The sequence below is a fragment of the Nipponia nippon genome, unplaced genomic scaffold, assembly GCF_047370975.1.
Source record: "Nipponia nippon isolate SJK-2023a ecotype South Korea unplaced genomic scaffold, ASM4737097v1 scaffold_3, whole genome shotgun sequence".
Taxonomy (NCBI): domain Eukaryota; kingdom Metazoa; phylum Chordata; class Aves; order Pelecaniformes; family Threskiornithidae; genus Nipponia; species Nipponia nippon.
Genome location: NW_028262347.1, coordinates 114,923,410 through 114,943,631, shown reverse-complemented (window position 1 = coordinate 114,943,631; position 20,222 = coordinate 114,923,410). Strand labels below are relative to the sequence as shown.

Sequence of the window (20,222 nt, the reverse complement as noted above, 5' to 3'; positions counted from 1 at the left end):
TAACTCATTCCACAAGCTTTTCACTTTGTCTCTCAAGGGGTCAATTAAAGCTTCACGGTCTTTCCTGCCACACTGGCAAAAAAAGATCTTCATCTCGCCACCCTTTGATTAACTATGCTGTTATAAACAGACGATGCAGCACAAGCAAGGGAAACTAATATGCTTTCCCCCCTTGCCGAGGTCCTTGTAAATGAATCAATGAATTTGAACCAGTGCACCCCTGTGCTTGCAAAGGTGCAAAGTTGGCACACAGCTAAAATTCTGCTGAAGTCTCAGTGTTGTGGGGAGCGAGTGGCCTCAGATGTGGGAGGCCACCCCTGCACACACACACTTCACACATGCACTTGGGCATGGGCTTGCTGAAGCTGTTTACTACTGCAGATCCCTCCCCCACTTGAAGAGATTTTCTTGGCCTCTTAGTTCCACGAAAAAATGCTCGTAGCAGGCATTTAAATTTTTATGAAGTACTTGCTTTATTATCTTAATAAATCCTTGTTTGGTTTGCAGAATGCATCCCCATTGAAGTTAAGAGTTTATATGAAAATTAAAACGGCACTATATCTTCTTAATTAGACAAATGTATAGATAAAAAGAAACAAATGTCAGCTAGCAGTGGAATTTAGCTTTGCTAGGAGGGCTCTTTTTTATTTCTCTCTGAAGATGCTTGCGGAGGTTAATGCTGGTGCTGCAGACATTCAAAGGGACAGCAATACTGTCCCTTATCAGTAGGCAAAACACGGGCACAGCCCATTCTTCTGTGTTGCGCATCTCATCCTTGCTGAATTATTTACTTCCAAAAATAAGTTACATAATTATTATCACATAAAAATTAAGCAGATTTTGTTTTTCGCAGGTGAACAGCCAAGGCTGAGCCCACGAAATCTTTGCTCTGGCATATTTTTTAAGGTACACTAGCTTACAGGCTTAATTGGCAAAAAATGGTGGGAGAATATTGATCAATGAATTTTTTATTCAGATTGTTTTTGGCTTTCAGAAGCAAGACATTTCAGAAGCAGGTCATTATTATTTCTTACATCTCCTAAAGACTGTAGCTGTAAATCAAGGGGAGTCATCCGACGTTCCCTACAAGACAGCTATTTTTTTTTTTTGAAAGGACAAGAAGCAAATTTTAGCTGAACTGTGGGAATAATTTTGTTCTAGCTCAGAGCTGGCTGCAGGGTGGACCTCAGGCTGCATTTGCTCTCTTAGCTACACATGGCAGAAGACTTTCTGGTTCTCATAATGAAACATAGTGGGAGAAACTACTGGGTTTTAAAGTAAACTCTTGCAGTTGCTGGCTCTGATGTCCAGGGTTTTGGTAATGGGGTTTGTTCCATGTAATAGGTTGGGATAACTGCTGCTCTGCAGCTGGGCTAGTGCAGCAGAGATGGTCCTAGCTATAGGGCTCCTCATCTTCTTTCTTGTGTTGAGGTGGATGGAGACCTGGCAGGAGGCATCAGCCTGGAGATCTCTTACCAAAGTGTTTCAAGATAGATCCTATTTCTTTTGAGACTGTAGAGTTGCTGGCTGCAGCAGCTACCTCCCCTCCCCTCTTTTCTTAAACAGGCTGGTGCAGATGAGAAAGTACCTGCTTTGGCTTTGCAAGGAAAATACTGGTTTTATAAACCCGTCCTGCAGCGTGATGAGCGAGACCTGGCAAAGCTGTCACTGCAGTGGCTGGAATGGGGGTAGAAAGCAGAAGAGGAAAAATGCAAAACAGAGTTTAAAGATCTCTTCTTAAAGCAGATTGGGTACTTTCTGTTTACGGTACAGGTTAAAACACTATTGCAAATGAACTCTGCTTAAAATGCTTTTCATCTTGACTTCTCAGGCTTCTTTTAAAACTTTCTAAATTAGGGAATTTGTTCTGCTTTTAAAGAGAACATGACAGACTCGAGGAGACTTTCACACTTATTGAACAAAACCAAGACTATCAAAACAAAATCCTGGGTTGAGGCAATCTTTTTGTCTATGGGAAATCACAGATGGGAGGTTTAAAGCAGTGCTGATATGGGCAGGGAGAGAGGCGACTTGCAAACTTCACTGTGCCACGAGGTGCGTTGGTAAATCATCAGCCTCTTGGGAACTGGGACCAATTCCACAAGTGCTGTGAATCTGTGGGTACATCTCATTAACCTGCTGGTGTCTGGGTGCCCCTTGCTTTGCTGATGAGTTCAGTCGCTGCCGAGTGGGCTGGTTACTGCTGTGCGTCGGCACGGTACTGCTGCAGGACATGCCACGAGGCTTGGGTGTGCATTTGGGTGACAGCATAAACGTGCTCGAGGAGGTGTTTGCAGAACAGCCTAGCTCAAATTTTGAAGCACTGAGCTGTGACTGCTTGAGATGTAGGTTGGGACTGGGCAGGAGCTGAACTTATTTGCTGCCTGAGTTATCTGACCTTCATCTCCGCTGGGAAAGGCAGGATGGGACCGGCAGGGTTTTGGGGGAGAATTCCTCTCCCAGGCACACAGCAGCAGCCATCATTAGTTATGTTGCAAGTGTATCTTCCAAATACAGAAATCAATTCTGAATATTTTATGGCTTTAATTACACCACCCTGCATGTGCTGCAGAGAATGGGTTATTAGGCTGCCGGATGCTAATTTCCTTCTAGGATGAAGGTTTTTTTCTGATGCTTTTCCTGCTTTGGATAGCAAAATATTGCATGCAAGAAGGCAAAAGTTCATGGCAGCATTGAACTAGCAGTTAGGCTCAAAGCAAGACAAAAAGTCTCCACTCTTTTCCAATAAGACTCAATAGCTGAGCCATCAGCAGCATATGGATTTCAAAGGGCAGGGAGGAACTATTTATCAGAAAGTCATTTGTCTCTGCTGCCAGGTAGAGTTCAATCAAAAAGTCCTTGGAGTCACTGGGTTTTGGTCTAACACCCAGGAGACATGGATGGGTGTTCAAGAGCAGGTAGCTCAGGCCAGGGGTGTTGCCTGGCCCTTCCATGTCTGGTTCAAAGACGGGGACCAAACTTCCTGCTGTGGTGTGCCACTAGACTCACTCTTGGCGAGCACAAAGCTTCGGTGTTGGAGATAAATGTAGGGCTTAGTTTCTACCAGTGAAACAAAAGCAGTGATATTACAGCTCTCACAGACAGGGTCTGGATTCTCTCTTCATGCTTTCTAAGCTCACCTACAGGCAGGTCTGTCTGTGCTGGCAGGTCTGCGAGTCTTTGAAAAGTCAGGTCTAAGGAAACAACCAAGACCCTATGAACACAAACCAGAGCCTTGATGAAGAGTTTGGCTTTTCCCATTTAAGCCATCTGTCTGCCTCTCCCCTGATATCTTTTACCAGTATTGGTCTTTCCAAGTCATTTATTTTGAGAGGCTGAATGATGACATGATATAACAGATCCTGTCTGCTCCAGTAAGTAAGGACTTCAGATATTTTGCTTTGTATATAGATGCAAAAGACCACTGCCCTCAGGTTGTAAGGCCTTGGCCTATCATCACATCAAATCTCACAAATGAAACAGGATTGAGTTTTCTTAATATCTTCCAAGGGAGCAGGTCTGGTGATTGAAGGAACCATATAATCTGTGCTGAGACTGAATTCCAGGTCCTGGGCAACCTGAGAGAGGCTATGCAAGCACATGTTTGTTCTGAGATTTCCAGATGTTAAAACATATCCATACATCTTTGCGCAATCATGGGCTAGGGGATCAACCAGATAATGGTACATGCTCTTCCCCAATGTATGAGTACTTGAGCTGCTCTCATCTCTAAAGCAGGTTATGCTGCTATACCACGCTGTTTAAAAGACCATGTGCTGTCCCGGCAGAGGCTGTGTTTCAGAGGCCATTGCTTTCAGCCATGAGTTGCACTTGGCTGAATTCAAAGGAATTGGTTATGGCTGGAAAATAGCTCTCCTCAGTTCCATCATTTATCAATGACAGAAAGTACACATATTGCACTTATCTTCTTTGGGACTGGATTTACACTCTTATAAAGTCAATGGCAACCTCTTCATTGACTTAAGAGGATTTTGGGGTTAGTTTCTTGGTTACCACCCAGTACAGTAAAAGTATACTGCCTTTGCAAGTCAAGGAAAAATAACCCGTGTTACACCAAATTTTACTCTCCTAAATGGTCTGCATTCCTTTTATGGCACTATTTCCCATAGCTATGCTGTCTTAGGAAGTCTGTTTTGTTATGGTGCAGAAGAGAGAGTTCTCCTCATCTCCAAATAACTTCCATATACACCTTTCAGTTGTGTGGTTTTTGCTCTTCCTTCGGTGTGGCCGAAGGCTTAATGCATGCTTTAGTAGATCTGCCTTTTTTAAGACCTGTCTGGCTTCATTTGTGAGTATTCTTTATGGGACAAGGAAATGACACTTTTCTTACATCCCCTCCCATAGCAGGAATTTCTCTGAAGTGTGGTGTTCCTTTCCCTTTCCATTAAACCTGTGTGTCCTCATAGACCCCTGCGAACACCGAGAAATTCTGTGTGTAAATCAGGTATTTCTCATTCACCTCTTAAAAATCCTCAGCCTTTTTCTTTTTCCAAATGGTATTTTTTTCAGGAGCTCTTGACACTCACGTCTGGATTTGCTGTGCATTTGGAAGGTGAGTTGAAAAGCTTTTAGTGAATAAATCTCTAACAACTCCCAGTCTAAGTTTCTCATCATGGTTACGGTGTCGGTGGGGGGGAGATTACGAAGAGTGTTAGCAGAAACCTGGGAAGTTTTCTGAGAGAGAGCCTGAAGCAGTCTTTTCCTCCCATCCTTCTTCTTACCTTCATAGGGCTTGCTACTTTGGTGTCCATGGGAAAGACCCAGTTATTATTTCTTACAAACAGGGAATCAAGGCAAAAGGGTGGTCTGGCAGCATTCCTCATCCCCAGAATCATGTAATTTCTCTTGCATGTAAAAGAAAAGATTGTCTCTCCTTATAACTCTTCCCCTCTGTTCATCGATCTCCTGTTGCAGTACAGCTTGGAAGAGGAACAGCTGCGTTTGCATTACTACAGATCATCTTCTCATATCTTGAAGATTTTCCCATCCCAGCAGAAGAGATGATCTCCATCTATGTTTATCTTTAATCTCACTCCATTGCCTATGCTTCCTTATGTGATTTCATTGTGTCCCTTATGCTTATCTTGGAGAAATTTAGAAAAGCACGGAAAGATCTGTGTGATGAGAAGGTGATGAGAAAGTGTGTTCTCAGAGGTACATAGCAGGTAGGAAAGAAATAATGATTGCAAGATACGTGAATGCTATTGCTATGGGGGTCAGATTTAAGGTTAATTAAATGTCTTCATTGTGCATTGTCTTCCCCTTAAGGTGTTTGAGAGCCTTCTAAGAGAACCATTAACTCTGAACAGCCAAGGTTTTTAATGAATATTTTTATTGATTTTGCTTGCAACAGGTTTGCTCTTAAATTACCTACATGTACTCTTCATGTATTTTGCCTTGAAATTATGTTTAAATTTTCCCAATTCAGTATTACTAACTGGTAAATTTTTAATAAGATACGGCATGTAAGTATTCCTACTTTTAAAGACAAAGCCATCAAAGTGCATATAATCCATTTTTTTTTCAGTTTTTCTACAATCATGATATGAATAAAATAATCTGAAAATTAGATGCAGCTAACTAATGTGGCTCTTACTGAACTAGGCAATTAAACCATCTGAATATGAATAACCTGTTTATATGCAAAAGTATATGTTTTAGCATTTCATACATTACACAGGATTTAAGATTAAAAAGAACACTTTTGCATCTAGATAAAGATCTGAAAACTGTTAGGTCTCTTGTTTATAACCTGCATGTTAGTGTGAGAGATTTAAACGGATATTAAGTATGAGCATTCGTAATTCATTCCTTCTGTATGTATGAGCATTTCCTTTCAACATGTCTGCTTCTCAGCTTGCATGAAAACTACTGTTTTGCTGCCATGGAAATGAGAAATTGTGAGAGTTAATGGAATGATGAATCTCCATTGCTTGAAGACTTTCAATCAAGGCTGGCTGTCTTGGAGAGTTATTGTTCTCATTGTAAGAGGAACTGGAGCAGGTAGTGACCTATGTCTTTTTTTAGGGCCCTTTTCGGGCCTTAATATGATGTCTCTGATGCAAATTTCTTTTTTTATACTCAGTCTAGCCAGATCTTCTAGTTGTCTCAGCTCCTGCTGATGGTGCTGAATGTGTCTTTGGGAATGCTCTTGACCTGACGTTGGTTTGGTTAGAGTTCACCTGGGGCAATGCTACGGAGCTCCATGATATTTTGCTTTCTCACTTTCTGCAAATCTTCAAGTAATTGTAGTCTGTGTTTGGACTGTGGGGCAAGTGATCTACACAGAGGTCTCCAAAGTCCTCGTCTCTGACTCTCCAAACTGGGGATCCAGCTGGAGCATCCCTGCTGGTCTGTGTGCCTATTCAAAAGACAGCTGGGCTGAGGGACAGGGAGGGGTAAGAGGTGTGTGCTGACACAGGGCTGGGGCATAGGCTGGGTAGCTCTCCTGAGTGTCCCAGGTTACTCACAGTCATGGATTAAAAACACTGGCACCATCTTCTCCGTGCAGTGGTGGCACCTCTTCTTCATGGGAGTCAGGGTGATGGGGGCAGCTGCATGTGTGTGTGGAGTGGATCCCAGATTTGGCATGCTGCAGGTGGCACATGCTACACAGGTATATCCCTTTCCCACATATGAAAGCACCTGGATCTGGAAGCAACCTAGTCCTCAGGGAAGCTCCTACCACTCCTAGATGGGGAAGCTTACTCAGAGATATAGGGGAGATAGGATCTCCTACCCACACCCTTTCACTTGGGCAGGGTGGAAACTCCAGGCTATTAGCTGGGTGCTGGAGGAACCCTTGGAGGCTGGTAAGTGTTTACTGCACAGTCAGCTGGTCCCTCTACCACCTGCAAAAGAGTGCATCAACTAGGCTGAAACATCTCTTGTGCTGGGATGGCCTCAGACACCCACTTCAGCCTTTTTCAAATGAAGCACCCACACTTTGAGTAAGGCTAAAGGATGAAGTAGTCCAACAAAACTCAAGCAATTCTGTGCCCACTGAGAGAGGATTTACTCAGCCACTGCTTACAAGGAGTGAGAGTCCTGTCTCAGGAACAATCACTGATCTTGCTCTGATTCTTACTCTTTCCGTGAGCAGCTGCTACTGGCCACCAGTAGAGACCAGAAACTGAGGGAGACCAAACTGTGGCCTGCACTGTAATGGTGTTTCTTATATCCATACTGGGAGTTATTTTTGACTGTTCACATTTTACCACTGCTTGTATGGACAAAGGTTTAAGGTTTCTACAGGTCACGAATCATTTCACCTACATCATGTGATATTAAAATTCCAACTCTAATATGTATAGTCCAAATGATGTTTAGCAGCAGGTGGGAAATGTCCAGTGGTTCGAATTTATAGCTCAACAGCTTCCTGGGAGTCAGTCCAGTACTTGGAATAATGACCCACCTTTCACATGTAACGTAGGTGAAGCAGTGGATTGTCCACCCACACTAATAAACAGCTGGAGATGAAGCAGGCAAACTGGAAGGGTTCAGCAGGCCACAGGATGTAAAAGCTAAGCTGGACGTCCATGTTCTTATATTTTTCCTGCATCAGTTCACAGGTGCCTAGCTCACAAGAGACTTAAACTCATTAGAGGTCTTGTGTGCCTTACCACTGCTTGTTACTCCTCTAATAAAATCTCTCAGGGCTCTTTTGTTTTTACAAAAGGAAACATTCAGTTCTACTCCTGTTCAAACGATCTATCAGCTCTGTATTATAAAATACAACAGTACAGATCTGAGACCATCAGTTAAAGACATAAAGAATCATGCCCAAAGTTGTAAACGTAAATTTTTGTGAATTATTTTTTATTGAAGTATGTTCAGGAAATTTACATATAGATTAAACCCTAAATATACCAAATGTCAGACTGTTTACATCCTGACGCCTTTGCATCACTGCTGTGTATGGATTGGGTTCAAAGCTGGAGCATTCACCTCATTGTCTCTACCTAAAACATTACAGTGGCGAGGGTTAAAAGAGATCCTTATGGGCCACAGACATGCTGGGGAGGTGTTTGAGTTGTTTGGACTTTGGTATGAACCTGTCAGAATTTTAATGTATGTTGCCTAAAAAAGCTAATGAGTCTCCATCTGGAGACATATAACTGATTACAGGCTCACTTATTTCTCCTACCTGAACAGCTCAGTCCTTTGTTCATACTCAGTTCTATAAAAACAACAGCAGCAGCAACTTCTTGTCGAAAGGAGGTAACGTTTGCTGAAGGCTGTTATTCCACAAACTTGTACCCACCCTGCCGTGCAGGAAAACACCTAATTTATTTTTGGCTTTGTCTTTTTTTCCCTCTAAATTTCATTCTTGGGCATTTTAAATGCCTCCTTCCTCAAGGTGATCTTGCAGTGGTTAGTGGTTCATCAGGATGGATGTATAGATAATATCAATATCCTTGTCTTCACGGATGGGGCAGTATAATCTAATAGCTGAGGCACCTGAGGGGTCAGAACAGTGGGATAATGTAGACTGATCACTTCTAACTAAAATATGATAGCGCTGAAGGAGAAAATAAAAGCTTATGAAGCAAAAGAAGGCAGAAGGTGCATTTGAATTGTTTGGATAGTGATATAACACTATTTCAGTGACAAGTGGTGTCCCTCAGGGGTCTGTACTGGGGCCAGTGCTGTTTAATATCTTCATCAATGACATATACAGCAGGATCGAGGGCACCCTCAGCAAGTTTACAGATGACACTAGGCTGAGCGGTGCAGTTGACATGCCTGAGGGACTGGATGCCATCCAGAGGGACCTGGATAAGCTGGAGAAATGGGCCTGTGTGAACCTCATGAGGTTCAACAAGGCCAAGTGCAAGGTCCTGCACCTGGGTTGGGGCATTCCCCAGTATCAGTACAGGCTGGGGGATGAAGGGAATAAGAGCAGCCCTAAGGAGAAGGACTTGGGGGTACTGATAGATGAAAAGCTGGACATGAGCCAGCAATGTGCTCTCGCAGCCCAGAAAGCCAACCATATCCTGGGCTGCATCAAAAGAAGCGTGGCCAGCAGGGCGAGGGAGGCGATTCTGCCCCTCCACTCTGCTCTGGTGAGATCCCACCTGGAGTACTGGGTCCAACTCTTGAGTCCTCAGCACAGGAACGACATGGACCTGTTGGAGTGGGTCCAGAGGAGGGCCACAAAAATGATCGGAGGGATGGAACACCTCTCCTATGAGGAAAGGCCAAGGGAGTTGGGGTTGTTCAGCCTGGAGAAAAGAAGGCTGTGGGGAGACCTTGTTGAGGCCTTTCAATACTTAAAGGGGGCCTACAAGAAAGATGGGGATAGTCTTTTTGGCAAGGCCTGCTGTGACAGGACAAGGGTAGATTTAGACTGAACACAAGGAAAAAGTTTTTCACGATGAGGGTGGTGAAACACCGGAACGGGTTGCCCAGAGAGGTGGTAGATGCCCCATCCTTGGAAACATTCAAGGCCAGGCTGGATGGGGCTCTGAGCAACCTGATCTAGTTGAAGATGTCCCTGCCCATTGCAGGGGGGTTGGACTAGATGACCTTTAAAGGTCCCTTCCATCCCAAAGCATTCTATGATTCTATGATAACACAGCAGGAATATGTCCACAAAACCTTACCGATAGAGCCTGGCTGTCAAGGCAAAGGATTTGAAATCTGCCTTGTAGGCTCACTGTTTCCTGATGCAATTCCCTTCTTTCATCTTTTTGTCTCCATCTGGAAAAAAGAGAAATTAGGTTATAATCTGTCTAAATAAAGATGGTGCACAGCACCTGGGTCTGTGTGAATTCAGTGCCGTTTGGATCTCTCGGTCACTAAAGCGAGGTTGAGCAGAGGTGATCACTATACCCTGACTACTCAGAGCGCTTTGCTGCAGGATTTGGAAACCAGAGGGAATAGAGGAGGTTCCTGAGAATGGAATAACTCATTTGTAAATGTCAGTTGATGCGTTTATTCCTCCATCAATTTGAGGGCTCAGTTTTTATGGGCACTTTTTTTTACAGAGTACCCACTGTAACATTTTTATTCCGCTCCTTTTTATGTTATTCTCATGAGCTGAAGCCAGCCTGTCAGGGGTGACCAGGGTCCTCTCCTGTTCCATGGAGGCAGAATGAAATCACTTCTGCAATGAATTGGGCAGGGCTTATGTCATCCTTCTCTGCAGGATGGTACCAAGACCACTGAACCATGGGTGACAGGCTGCAGTTAGCATCTGCTTTGAAGTCATGCAGTAAAGATTAGAAGATCTAAAGAGCAGGATCTAAACCCTGATGAGACGATGGATGCAGCCACATGATGATGAGGGCATTGGGATCTCAATCCTACTTCGCAGGAATGTAAAAGCCCCTTTTTGACTTGCTGGGGACTGGAAGAAACAATTTGGTGCATGCAATAACTACTTTCAAAGAGATGTAAAAAAGTTTCCCTTGCTTGGCTAAAACATCCATCTGAGATGGTAACTACCTATGCCCCGCTCTTGCAGGCAGCTGGAGAAAAGTCCTCAGGTCTTCAAGGCAGCTGTCAAATGAACCTTTCTCCTAACAGATGATACATTCCCCTTATTAGTTACAGGCCGGTGGCCACTGTCAAACACATATTAGTTATTCCTCTATTTTTTCCTTTTTAGCACCTGCAAGAAGCTTTTGCCTTCCATAAGCAGCTCTTTATTGACCAGTAGTTTGTTACTGATTTCTGTATTCAATAAAAAGTGTGGTAAATGGGGACATTAAATTACTCTAGAGCTCTCACTTTTAAAAATGCAAGGGAAAATAGGACACTATGATGTGTTTTATATGCATCACACAAAGTAGAGGGAGAAACTTGCTGCCTGAAATGTGTCTGTTTTGGTTGCAAATAGGCAAAATTTGCTCTGTCACATGCATGGATGAGCACATGTGCACACATGTCCACACACACATACATGAAGTGGAGCTCTTCCTCCTGAGACAAGTGGGAGTTATTTCTCATTTGAAGCCCAAGTCTGTTCATTCTCATTTGGATGACAAATTAATTGTGAGGCCATATTATGACATTCATTAGGCAGAACTTTGGGAACAGTCCCTCCGGCTGTGGTCAGACCAGTCACAAAGCATGATGTGGGGAAGGACTTGGGAATAAATTTAGTTTAGGTTTGTATAGGTTGGTAGGGCTTGCACGAATTGATGGAAAAGCTGGGTTCTTGCAGACAAACATCTCGAGGTTAATCATCCTTCCCTGCTAGAAGTAAGTGTATACGATAATTTGCTCACACACAGCTTGCCTTGACCTACAACAAGCATGAAGTTACAGTAGCTCTAGAACAGGCTTGTGTGGTTTTAACCTAGTTAGTGAGGGTGAAATCTGGTGCAAGGAGGAAGGCGGGGGGAGGTCAAGTCACTGTGAAAGTAAATATGATACCAGTCCTTTTTGTACACTGGGTAAAATGAGGTCTCTCTTTTCCTCAAGTTTCCTTTCAATGTGATTCACAGTCCAAAGCCTAAGTGCATCTGGGCTGTGCTTGGTTTTCTGTACGATTTTGTTTTCTCTTCAAACAGGGAGATGAAAACTAGGTCAGGTAGTGTAAATGCAACTAAGCAATCTGCTCAATGAGGGAAGTCAACTGCAGGACTGGGGTGTCTCTGGAGGCTTCCTTGAATGCATGTCCCAATAACTCTAGGGCTGAAGAAACAAAAAAAAACCCACACCCTTGATTTACCATCTGCTTGATTTCTTCCCTTTTAGTGCCATAATAAATAGATATGTGACTCCTGATTCTCCTTCCACGCTTGTGGAAGTCAGGACAAATTGCTTTTGAGCTCTGTGGAATTACATGGGAGCAGGGGAAATGTGATGTTTCTCTTTCTGCCTGCTCTGGTCTTCTGTAAGTCTCCCCAGTTGCCCGATTCTTGGATGTGGGTTAGGGAACAAGCTGTAGTGACCTGACTTTGCTGCTATTGCTGTCTTGTCTGCAAACAGAGGTGGCATGGCTGTTCTGTGAGTACAGTATGTTGGCTGCTATCCAACAGTATGAGCTTCTCACAGCAACTGACTTATCCTGTTGTAGGTATGTGTATTTCTAAACAGAACTAAATGGTGGCCATGATCGTTTATCCCTGTGGGTCTGAAAAGTGCCTAGCACAGTGCTATTGGAGTAACGACAACAGTAAGAACCTGTCCACTCCAATGCCTCTGACTGGTGACAGTACTGAGCCTATGGATGTGTGAGCACTTCTCTCACAGTGCTTCTTTAACTAGCTACCCCCACCCAGTGCTTCATGGATATCTTTCCTCTGTAGGCAGCTACATTTCCACAAAACTCAGAGGTTTCCCAGTGGCAAGCAGTGGAGCAGTTCTGGTGCTGTGTGAGGAGCGGCGGGGACCATGGTTGCAGGCATCTGCCCAGGTTGCCACTCTCCAGTGGAGTCTGTGTGGTGCACGCTGCTCTGGAGTGACTCTGCCCTGGAGCAGCCTCTGCAGTTTGGGGGGGATGAGATGCTGTATGAGAAGCACAGAGCAGGGCTGAGCAGGAATAAAATGTTTTTCCAGGCAACCTCTCTCTCTCCCTAGAGACACTCTCTGCAGTCTCGGAGGTCCTCAGCCCTAGGCTTGTGAATGACACTGTCTGCACTGTCACCTCACATTGGGATTTGAGCACACCGAGCCTCAGACTCCCCTGTCATCCACCTCACTTACGTGCTGGCTTGGGCTCTGCACCAGTTCCTCAAAGGAAGAAGAAAAGTGGGGAGGGACTGGGTCAGACTGGGCTCCAGCTGAACCCTCTTTCTACAGGCGGTAGGGATGCAGCCTGCTGAATTCCTGCTTTCCCTGGGCATGGATCAGGGAGAGGCCCAAGAAATAAAACTGAAGTCCATCTGAAGCTGTAAAAACCAAACTGGACAGACCTGAAAGGGGGAAAAAGGACAAATACTGCTGTTATTCCTGTACTACATGATTCTGGAGGCTGTGGTGGGCTACAGAGGGGCTACTGGGAATGAGATGCCCTCTCAGAAGGTGTTGGATCCTGTATTTCCAGGGTTCACCTTGGCAGCATTTGGGGCCTGAGGAAGAAATGAGGGCAGAGGACCACAGCCCAGCTACTCCTTCCATCACCAGGAGGGGCCCCAAACAGCTACGGGAAGGGAAAAGTTTGGGGCTCCCATGGCAGCACCACTGCTGTGGTGTTGGTACCGCTGACCTGGCGGAAATGTTTAGCTCCTACAGATGCATCTTCTTCCCCTGGAGACAGTTGTGAAGGGAGAGAAACAGGCCACAGCACTCAGCCTCAAGAAATGCCTGTGCTTAGACCAACACCTGCGCAGAAGTGGGAAGGAAAAGTGGGGTTTGTGCCCTGGGAACTCCACAGGCTCTGCAGCCCCCGTGTACTTTAACACCAACCCCCCGCCCCCCCAGAGCTTGCACCGCTTCTCTGCCTTTCCTGAATGAACAGGGACCTTGAGTCTTTTGAGCCATTTGTCATTTTTTATGAACACACCAATTCACTTAAAATTCTCCCACACTATCTTCCTCCCGGCTCTCGCTCGGTCCATTTAGTTGATTGCCGCATACTCCTGTTAGTGCTCTGTTGGGCTGCTGATGTATGTTTAGTAACTCTCCATAGTAGACTAGTTCTAAAAAAATACAGTGTTAAGAATTTTTGACACAGGGAGCTGAAAAGCCAAGGATATGTATTTCAGGGCGAAGCCCTGCTATTGGCCTCCAGCCCTCTCATTGACATTGCATGGTGGGATTGACAATAGAAATTTTTGGTCCGTGTCCCTGCATTAAAGTTAGTTAAACAGGGCCAGGTGTTCTTTTTTTTTTCAGTTAATTATAGTTTGGCAATCGTGCTTTGTGATGATTGGAGCAGCTCTGCATATAATAGATGTACTCAGGTAATTACCTCTTCTATTTAAAAAGGCCTCATGGACAAATAAATTTCCCTTTCTCTTTTTTTCCCCCTTTCTGAGAGGAGGGGAGGAGAGGAACGCTGAACAAACAGTGCATGTATTCTGAAAGAGCCCTGACATATATCACACAGAGACACGCACGCACACAGAGGATCAGGTCTGGCTCTCTCTCCTGCGCTACGGCGGCATGGTCAGACCTAGAATTCCCACCCTGCAGTATCTTCGTGCTACAACTGTGCTAAGTAATAGCAAAATCCTTTAATGGGTTACGCTTGGTGCTTTCATGATACGAACCCGTCAGGCTCCATTTGCTTCCCACACATACTGTGCTGTTTTACAGCTTTCTCATGCCTTGGGTGAGAAAAAGCTTCCTCTTGCTTTCAGCTTCGGCTGGAGAACTATTTTATCTCTCCCTCCCAGCACGCCCTGCACAGGCTTGGCTGGCAGCTCCCTGCTGGCGTAGGGGCAGCCCCGCAGCATGGGGGTATGAGACTGGCTGCAGCAAGAAATGCTCTTGGCTGCCGCTTGACCCACTGTCGGCAGGGGCACGAGTGCAAGGGTCTGGGTCTGCAGACACTAAACGGGGTCAAGCTGTACGCTGCTCCTGCTGAAATGATTGCTCCGTTGGTGGTGGAGGGAAATTGCTCCAGATCGGATTTAAAAGCGAGCGAGCTTCTTACTGCCACGGGAAGGAGCGAGTGTCTTGTTGGCTGAGGTTTCCTTTGAAAGGGCTGACCTCCACCGGCAGGGGCTCAGATCCAGTCACATCTCTATCGTTTGGGTAAAAGGCACTGCTGAACAACAGCAGTAGTTATTTGCAGAGGATGGTTTACTACAGCATCTCATGTCTTACACCTGTGGCACCATACATGTGGATTGCCAAAGGAGTGGATCAATCACAAAAGCTTCTGTTAATTAATGTAATATGGCGTTTTCTACATAAAATATAACCAGAGATCCAAAATTTTACATCTGGGGCTAGAAGGAATTATTCGCTGGATTTTCTTTGCTTATGATTAAATTTCTAGTCTTGAAGTCTCCTTAGGAAAAGGAATAATTATAAGAGGTCATTTGTCAAAGAGGGTTCATGCATATGATTAATTTATTGCACTTCAGTAATTTACCATGGATCAGCTGGGAGATGGAGACTGTCTGTTTGTGTGTCCCTAGCCCTAAGCATATATATGGGGCTAGGCTAACATGTATTTACATAACAATATATTTCTATAGGATGAATTTTCAAAACAGTAGTGAAAAAGCCAGAGATTTTAATGGAATTGCTCATATTTTTGCCAAGCCTCTGCTATTACTGTACTGTTACTCTATTACAGAGCTCAAACTGTAACCTGGCAATATTTCCTAAAGGTGGTAGTACTGTTGTTTAAGTTAACCTTCCCTGGAAGATGCTTTTCAAGCCATATCTTATTAGCAGATAAGGCTTTGCCCCCATCTGTCAAACATTTCATCCTTGGTTTCATGAATCAGAGAAATTCTTGGTCATTTATAGAGTAAAATCTTGCCTTTGATCCAATTAATTTTGTTCTCCTAAATGCTACCACGTCTCAGTACTCTTCTCAAAGTCTAACGCTTAAGAATTAGTTCTCATTTCACTAACTTCATTTTGATTATTCTTCTTTCTTATGTATCAGATGTACTGAAATGCCTCATGTCTTCTTGTGCAGGGTCATTCTGGGAGAGTTCTGCAGTAAAGGAGCGAAGATGTTGCCTGTACAGTCCTGCTGAATTCACAGAGGTTTTGGATCTCTCCCTAACCTTGTGTCCAGCTCAGTTGACTTCAAGGAATTCATGTGGTTCTTTGATTTTAAGAGTTCATTTATTGTTTCCAAGACCTTCTTTTAGATATAGTTTCTTTGCAGAAGGGGAAATTTTACTGTGTCTACACACGCATACAGACACACACAGATGTACATATATATGTATGCACACACACTCACACAAATTTTCCACATATAGAGTGTTTCAGACTGACTGGAAAAATGCCAGGTTAAGACGGAAATGCCAGTCCCTCAGATATCTGGCACTGATACCTGGTTGATGTATGGTTTTACACCATGTCCTTTGAAAACTTATATTTTTTATAGACATGATGTATACACTGTTTATCTCCTCATGTGCAGACAGTTCGCCAGACCTGCCTTGCAACCTGTGAGAGCATTGTGTGGAGCCTGATAAACGAGCAGTGTTGTCCTCTCATCGCAGGTGCCTCACTTGAACTGCTCAGGTCAGGGCAGCCCTCGGAGCTGCCAGGACAGGCAGGAGCTGCCAGACAGTTCATTCTCGGTGCACACAGAGCCATAGTGATGGCTGGGAATGACAGAGATTATGCATTTCTAGCAGATCATCAAAAAAAAGAGGGGAAAAAAAAGTATGAAAAAGAAGGGGTTTTAAGTTAAGAAAAAGAGACAGAAGAACTTTTTTTTCCAAAACACAGTGAAACAGCTTCAAAACCTAACGAAACAACAAATATATTTGTGCATATCTTCCAGGATTAACTAATGATCTCTTGTATGCTCATTTCTTTCATAGTCTCATCTCTACTACTTAGATGATGATACAAGATCTCATCAGAAAGGAGGCTCACACAGCTGTTGGAAGTCACCATCAGTATGTCTTCACTGCAATAGATTACAGTTCTGAAGGCAAAGATATACTATAACAGGTGTGTGCCTTAATTTTTATCTTTAAAATAAATAAAACGTTTATGGAGTAATACTTATAGGCTTGCAATTTTATCTTATTTCAGTTACCTGTGGTACAGGAACAACCCTCTGCCCTCTACATTATGCACAAGGAGTGATGACGTACCTGCTCATGATCAGAAGAGATATTTGTCTGTGTTATTTCCCAATAAGCTCTTAAAATAGCAAATGTTTTTGTCTGCCTGTTATGTCTCTATGTAAAGACATGTGTGCATATTTGTCTTTAGAGCTGAATGAGTAATTGGAAACAAATCATTTATTTAACATGTTTTCCTTCAGCTGAATCTACAAAGAAATGTAGTGTAATTGGGAAAGCAGCTATGTGCCTCTCAATCCAGAGAGCCCTTGAGTAGGATTGATACAAAAGTTGCCAACAAGTAATTTTTGAAGAAAATGTCCTTCTTCATTTAAAACTCAGGAAAAAATGTGTTTTCTGTTTTTCTTCCATTCAAGAAAAATACTTTTTTTAAAAAAAATATTTTTTTATTGACAAAAGCATTAGGGACAGAGGAGTGGGAAGCATCTTTTCCAAAACAAGTTATTTTCAAAGGTTGTGGCAAGGATCTCTTGCACCAAAGAAGAGGGGACCCATCTCCATAGTGAAATCCCAGACAGGCTGGGATTTCTGGGGGTTCAGGACAGGATTTGGATCTCTGCTGCACAGTTAGCAACCTGCCAGCCCCACGTCAGTGATCCTCATACATGCATGGCGGAGATGTGACATTTGGCTCAGAATACCACTTCTCTCTGGTAAAACACAACCCAGAGAAACACCTCCGAAAATACTAAATTAGTTATAGAGCTGAGGAGGAATATACTTGAAAAGAAGTCACCTTATATCATTGGTGCCTAATGGCATAACAAAGCCATCTATCTTTTTTACAGCTCTTCTCAGCTCCAGTGGATCATTTTACACTGGGAATTAAAACTCTCCATCCCACACCAACAAATAGCTGCCATTCTTTGATAGCAGGGCGTCTCTCCTGTTTCACTGCCAAAAGCTGCTGCAGGAAACATTAGCTGTGTAGTCTTATTGAGACATTAAATGTGGGGTTCCACAGTAAGTGCACAGGCTAAATGTGATTGCTAACTCAGTATATCTCCTTGCTTTGAGCTTCCTCCATGTTGCCTTTACCTGGTCACGGTCCTTTTCATCTAAACAGTATCAGTTCATTACAACAGGACAAAAATACGTGTTCATATGTTTAGGAACTAGCTTAGCACTGAGTGCGTTTTCTGCATCTCACTGAAAATTAATGACCATGAACTCCATTGTCTGAAAAATTTATTTGGAGTGATGATTATGATAATGTCTCTTGGGTTGCATTTATCATTCATACTTCTGAAGTGAGTCCTGTGGAAAACAAAGGTTGACATATTTGTTTCCCTGTTCAATTAGCAGAATTAGCTGCTCTTAAAATATTAATCTTCCAAGCTAAGTTGCAAAAGAATTTGTGGAAAGAAGACAGCCCAGGGCTACAGGGATGCAGGAATGCAAAATCTCTTTGCAATGGCGCTATAATCTGGAATGAAAACATTTTTAACAATAAGTATGATGCAGTTCTTTGATACCTTCTGTCTTGGGATTACAAAGCATCTTACAATCCTCAAACCAGTGCTCATGTTCTCTTTAATGTTACAAGGCCACATAGAGACAAATGATTGATTCCAGATGGTCGGGAGGATCAGAGGAGCTAGAGAGAGTAGAGTCTGGTCTCCTTCTTCATCAAACTCACTTTTCTTGCACTCCCTGCTCTATTTATTACTTGAAAATATGCCTGCTCCCTCATTTTATCCTAACCCGTTCTTTATCCCTTCCATGCGTAGGACTTCCTGGCCAGCTATTCAGCTGACTTTCCAGAGGGTATTCAGGGACCGTGGATACCCTGTGTGGCTGCCCACAGCTGGGACATCAGATATAAAATTTGCCACTCAGGGTGTCTGGGCTTCAGGATGTGCCACTTTTTGAAAATCGGACTGCTTATTTATAAGACCAAATATAGAAACATATTGCTTACACTAACACTGCTATAAATGAGTTTTATCTTAGGCGTTGCTTGAATGTACCCTGTGAGCCCCAGATATGTAAGAGCTACAGTTCACTTTGACACACACACTAAGCTGGTGGGTGGCAGTGGTGTTATGTGATTCATGTCTTCTGAATGCTCATACTCATGTCTGCTGGCAATGTGTCTCCACTCCAGGAGCCACTGGCAGTGGCACCCTCAGCATCTGAAGACACAGACAATGCCAAAATCAAGATGCAAATGCTGACCTTTGGGTACCATTCTTTGGTTTTGTTTGGTGGAAGCATGGCAATACTTAGGCTCCAGATGTGCTGAAAGCAATGTCTCAGTGCTGACCCAAATGGTCCTTTTGTCTCCTTATATTCCTTCATCTTTCATCTGTTGTCTTACCAAGGAAAACACTAAGGGCAAGAAACATTTTTTTGATTCTGCATTTGCAAATGATCCAATAAGGGCATGGCTTATGAATGAGCCCTCAAGGCACTGCTGCAGTAACATAAGTGATAAATAACAATAATTATGATAATAACAGAGATGGCATCTATTAGCAGAGACACTAATAGAGTTCTAATAAGAATCACAACTGGGTGATGCTTTTTAATCAGAATTAATGACGTGTGTTGAAATATGTTATAGCAGGATGTCGTTGATTCAGCAGCTGGGTAGCTAACAGAAACTCAGACCTTTCTTTAAGTAAATTCAGGCCAAAGGTAATTAGCTAGAATATGGATAAAGAAATTCTTTAAAGTTGCACTTTCCTTTTGGGGGAAACATTTATTTATTTCTTTATCTATTTATTAATTATTTGAGTGTTAGAATGGACACTTGAATGCATTATTTGCCATTAGGGCCATTGGAAGATGCTAATATATGTGCTGCTTTTCCAAATTTGTGCCCGTGTATCAAGCAGGAAATGCTGAGGCATGTTACCACAGTGTTATCCTCCTCTTAAAACACTGAAACACAGGTTGCCCTCAAAGCACTGCTAACAGAAGCCATGGACTTAGCAGATAACAGTCAGGATCTTCTATGTCAAAACAATCACCTCTAATTAGTAAAAAATATCAGTAATAAATACAAAACCTCATTTCACCACAAGCTGACCTCCAGCTCACCACTTAGTGCAAAGCTAGGGCGGTAAAAGAAGCATTTGCCTTGTTCTAAAATCTCCAGTATTTTGTGAAAATGTATATTCAAGCTCCGTTTGGGGAGAACAGCCTACCAGCTCCTCCCTCCTCATATAAAAGGGAGTGCAGCTCCATCTTCACCTGTCCTAGAAAAACTTCTCCTGTGTGGTGCCTTCCAGAGCTGGTGACTGCTGGGGACATTAGTGAGGTCAAAAGAGTCCTGGCTCTCACTCCCTTTGGATATCCTATTGTACATGGGTGCCCATGGGCCACTACCTTTGGCTGATCTAGGTATTCTATCGCTAAGGGCTTGCCGCAGGGCTCTGTCTAGGAGCTGCTCTCTTCTCCGCTTTTGTGGTGTATGTCCCTGGTGCCTATGTTGGTGGCTGCAGTCACCCCTCCGCTCAGGGTCTTGTTGCCTCCCGTACTGGGAGCCCTTCTCAATGCCAGGGACTA

At 43.5% G+C, this 20,222-nt stretch overlaps 1 protein-coding gene across 3 annotated transcripts in view; it reads left to right on the top strand.

The window, feature by feature from the left end:
- Window positions 1-16,757, top strand: part of LOC148054848 (uncharacterized) — a 34,307-nt gene extending 17,550 nt beyond the window's left edge. Inside the window, exons 4-6 of one of the 3 annotated variants that reach the window (XM_087765229.1) lie at window positions 4,531-4,573; window positions 15,575-16,572; window positions 16,657-16,757. In XM_087765229.1, coding sequence (XP_087621355.1) covers window positions 4,531-4,573; window positions 15,575-15,635 — 104 coding nt within the window. In that variant the 3' untranslated portion in view covers window positions 15,636-16,572; window positions 16,657-16,757. Of the gene's footprint in view, window positions 1-4,530; window positions 4,574-4,935; window positions 5,377-15,574; window positions 16,573-16,656 lie in introns of those variants that run through there. The other 2 variants (XM_087765227.1, XM_087765228.1) reach the window with 2 other exon arrangements.
- The last annotated feature ends 3,465 nt before the right edge of the window (window positions 16,758-20,222 follow it).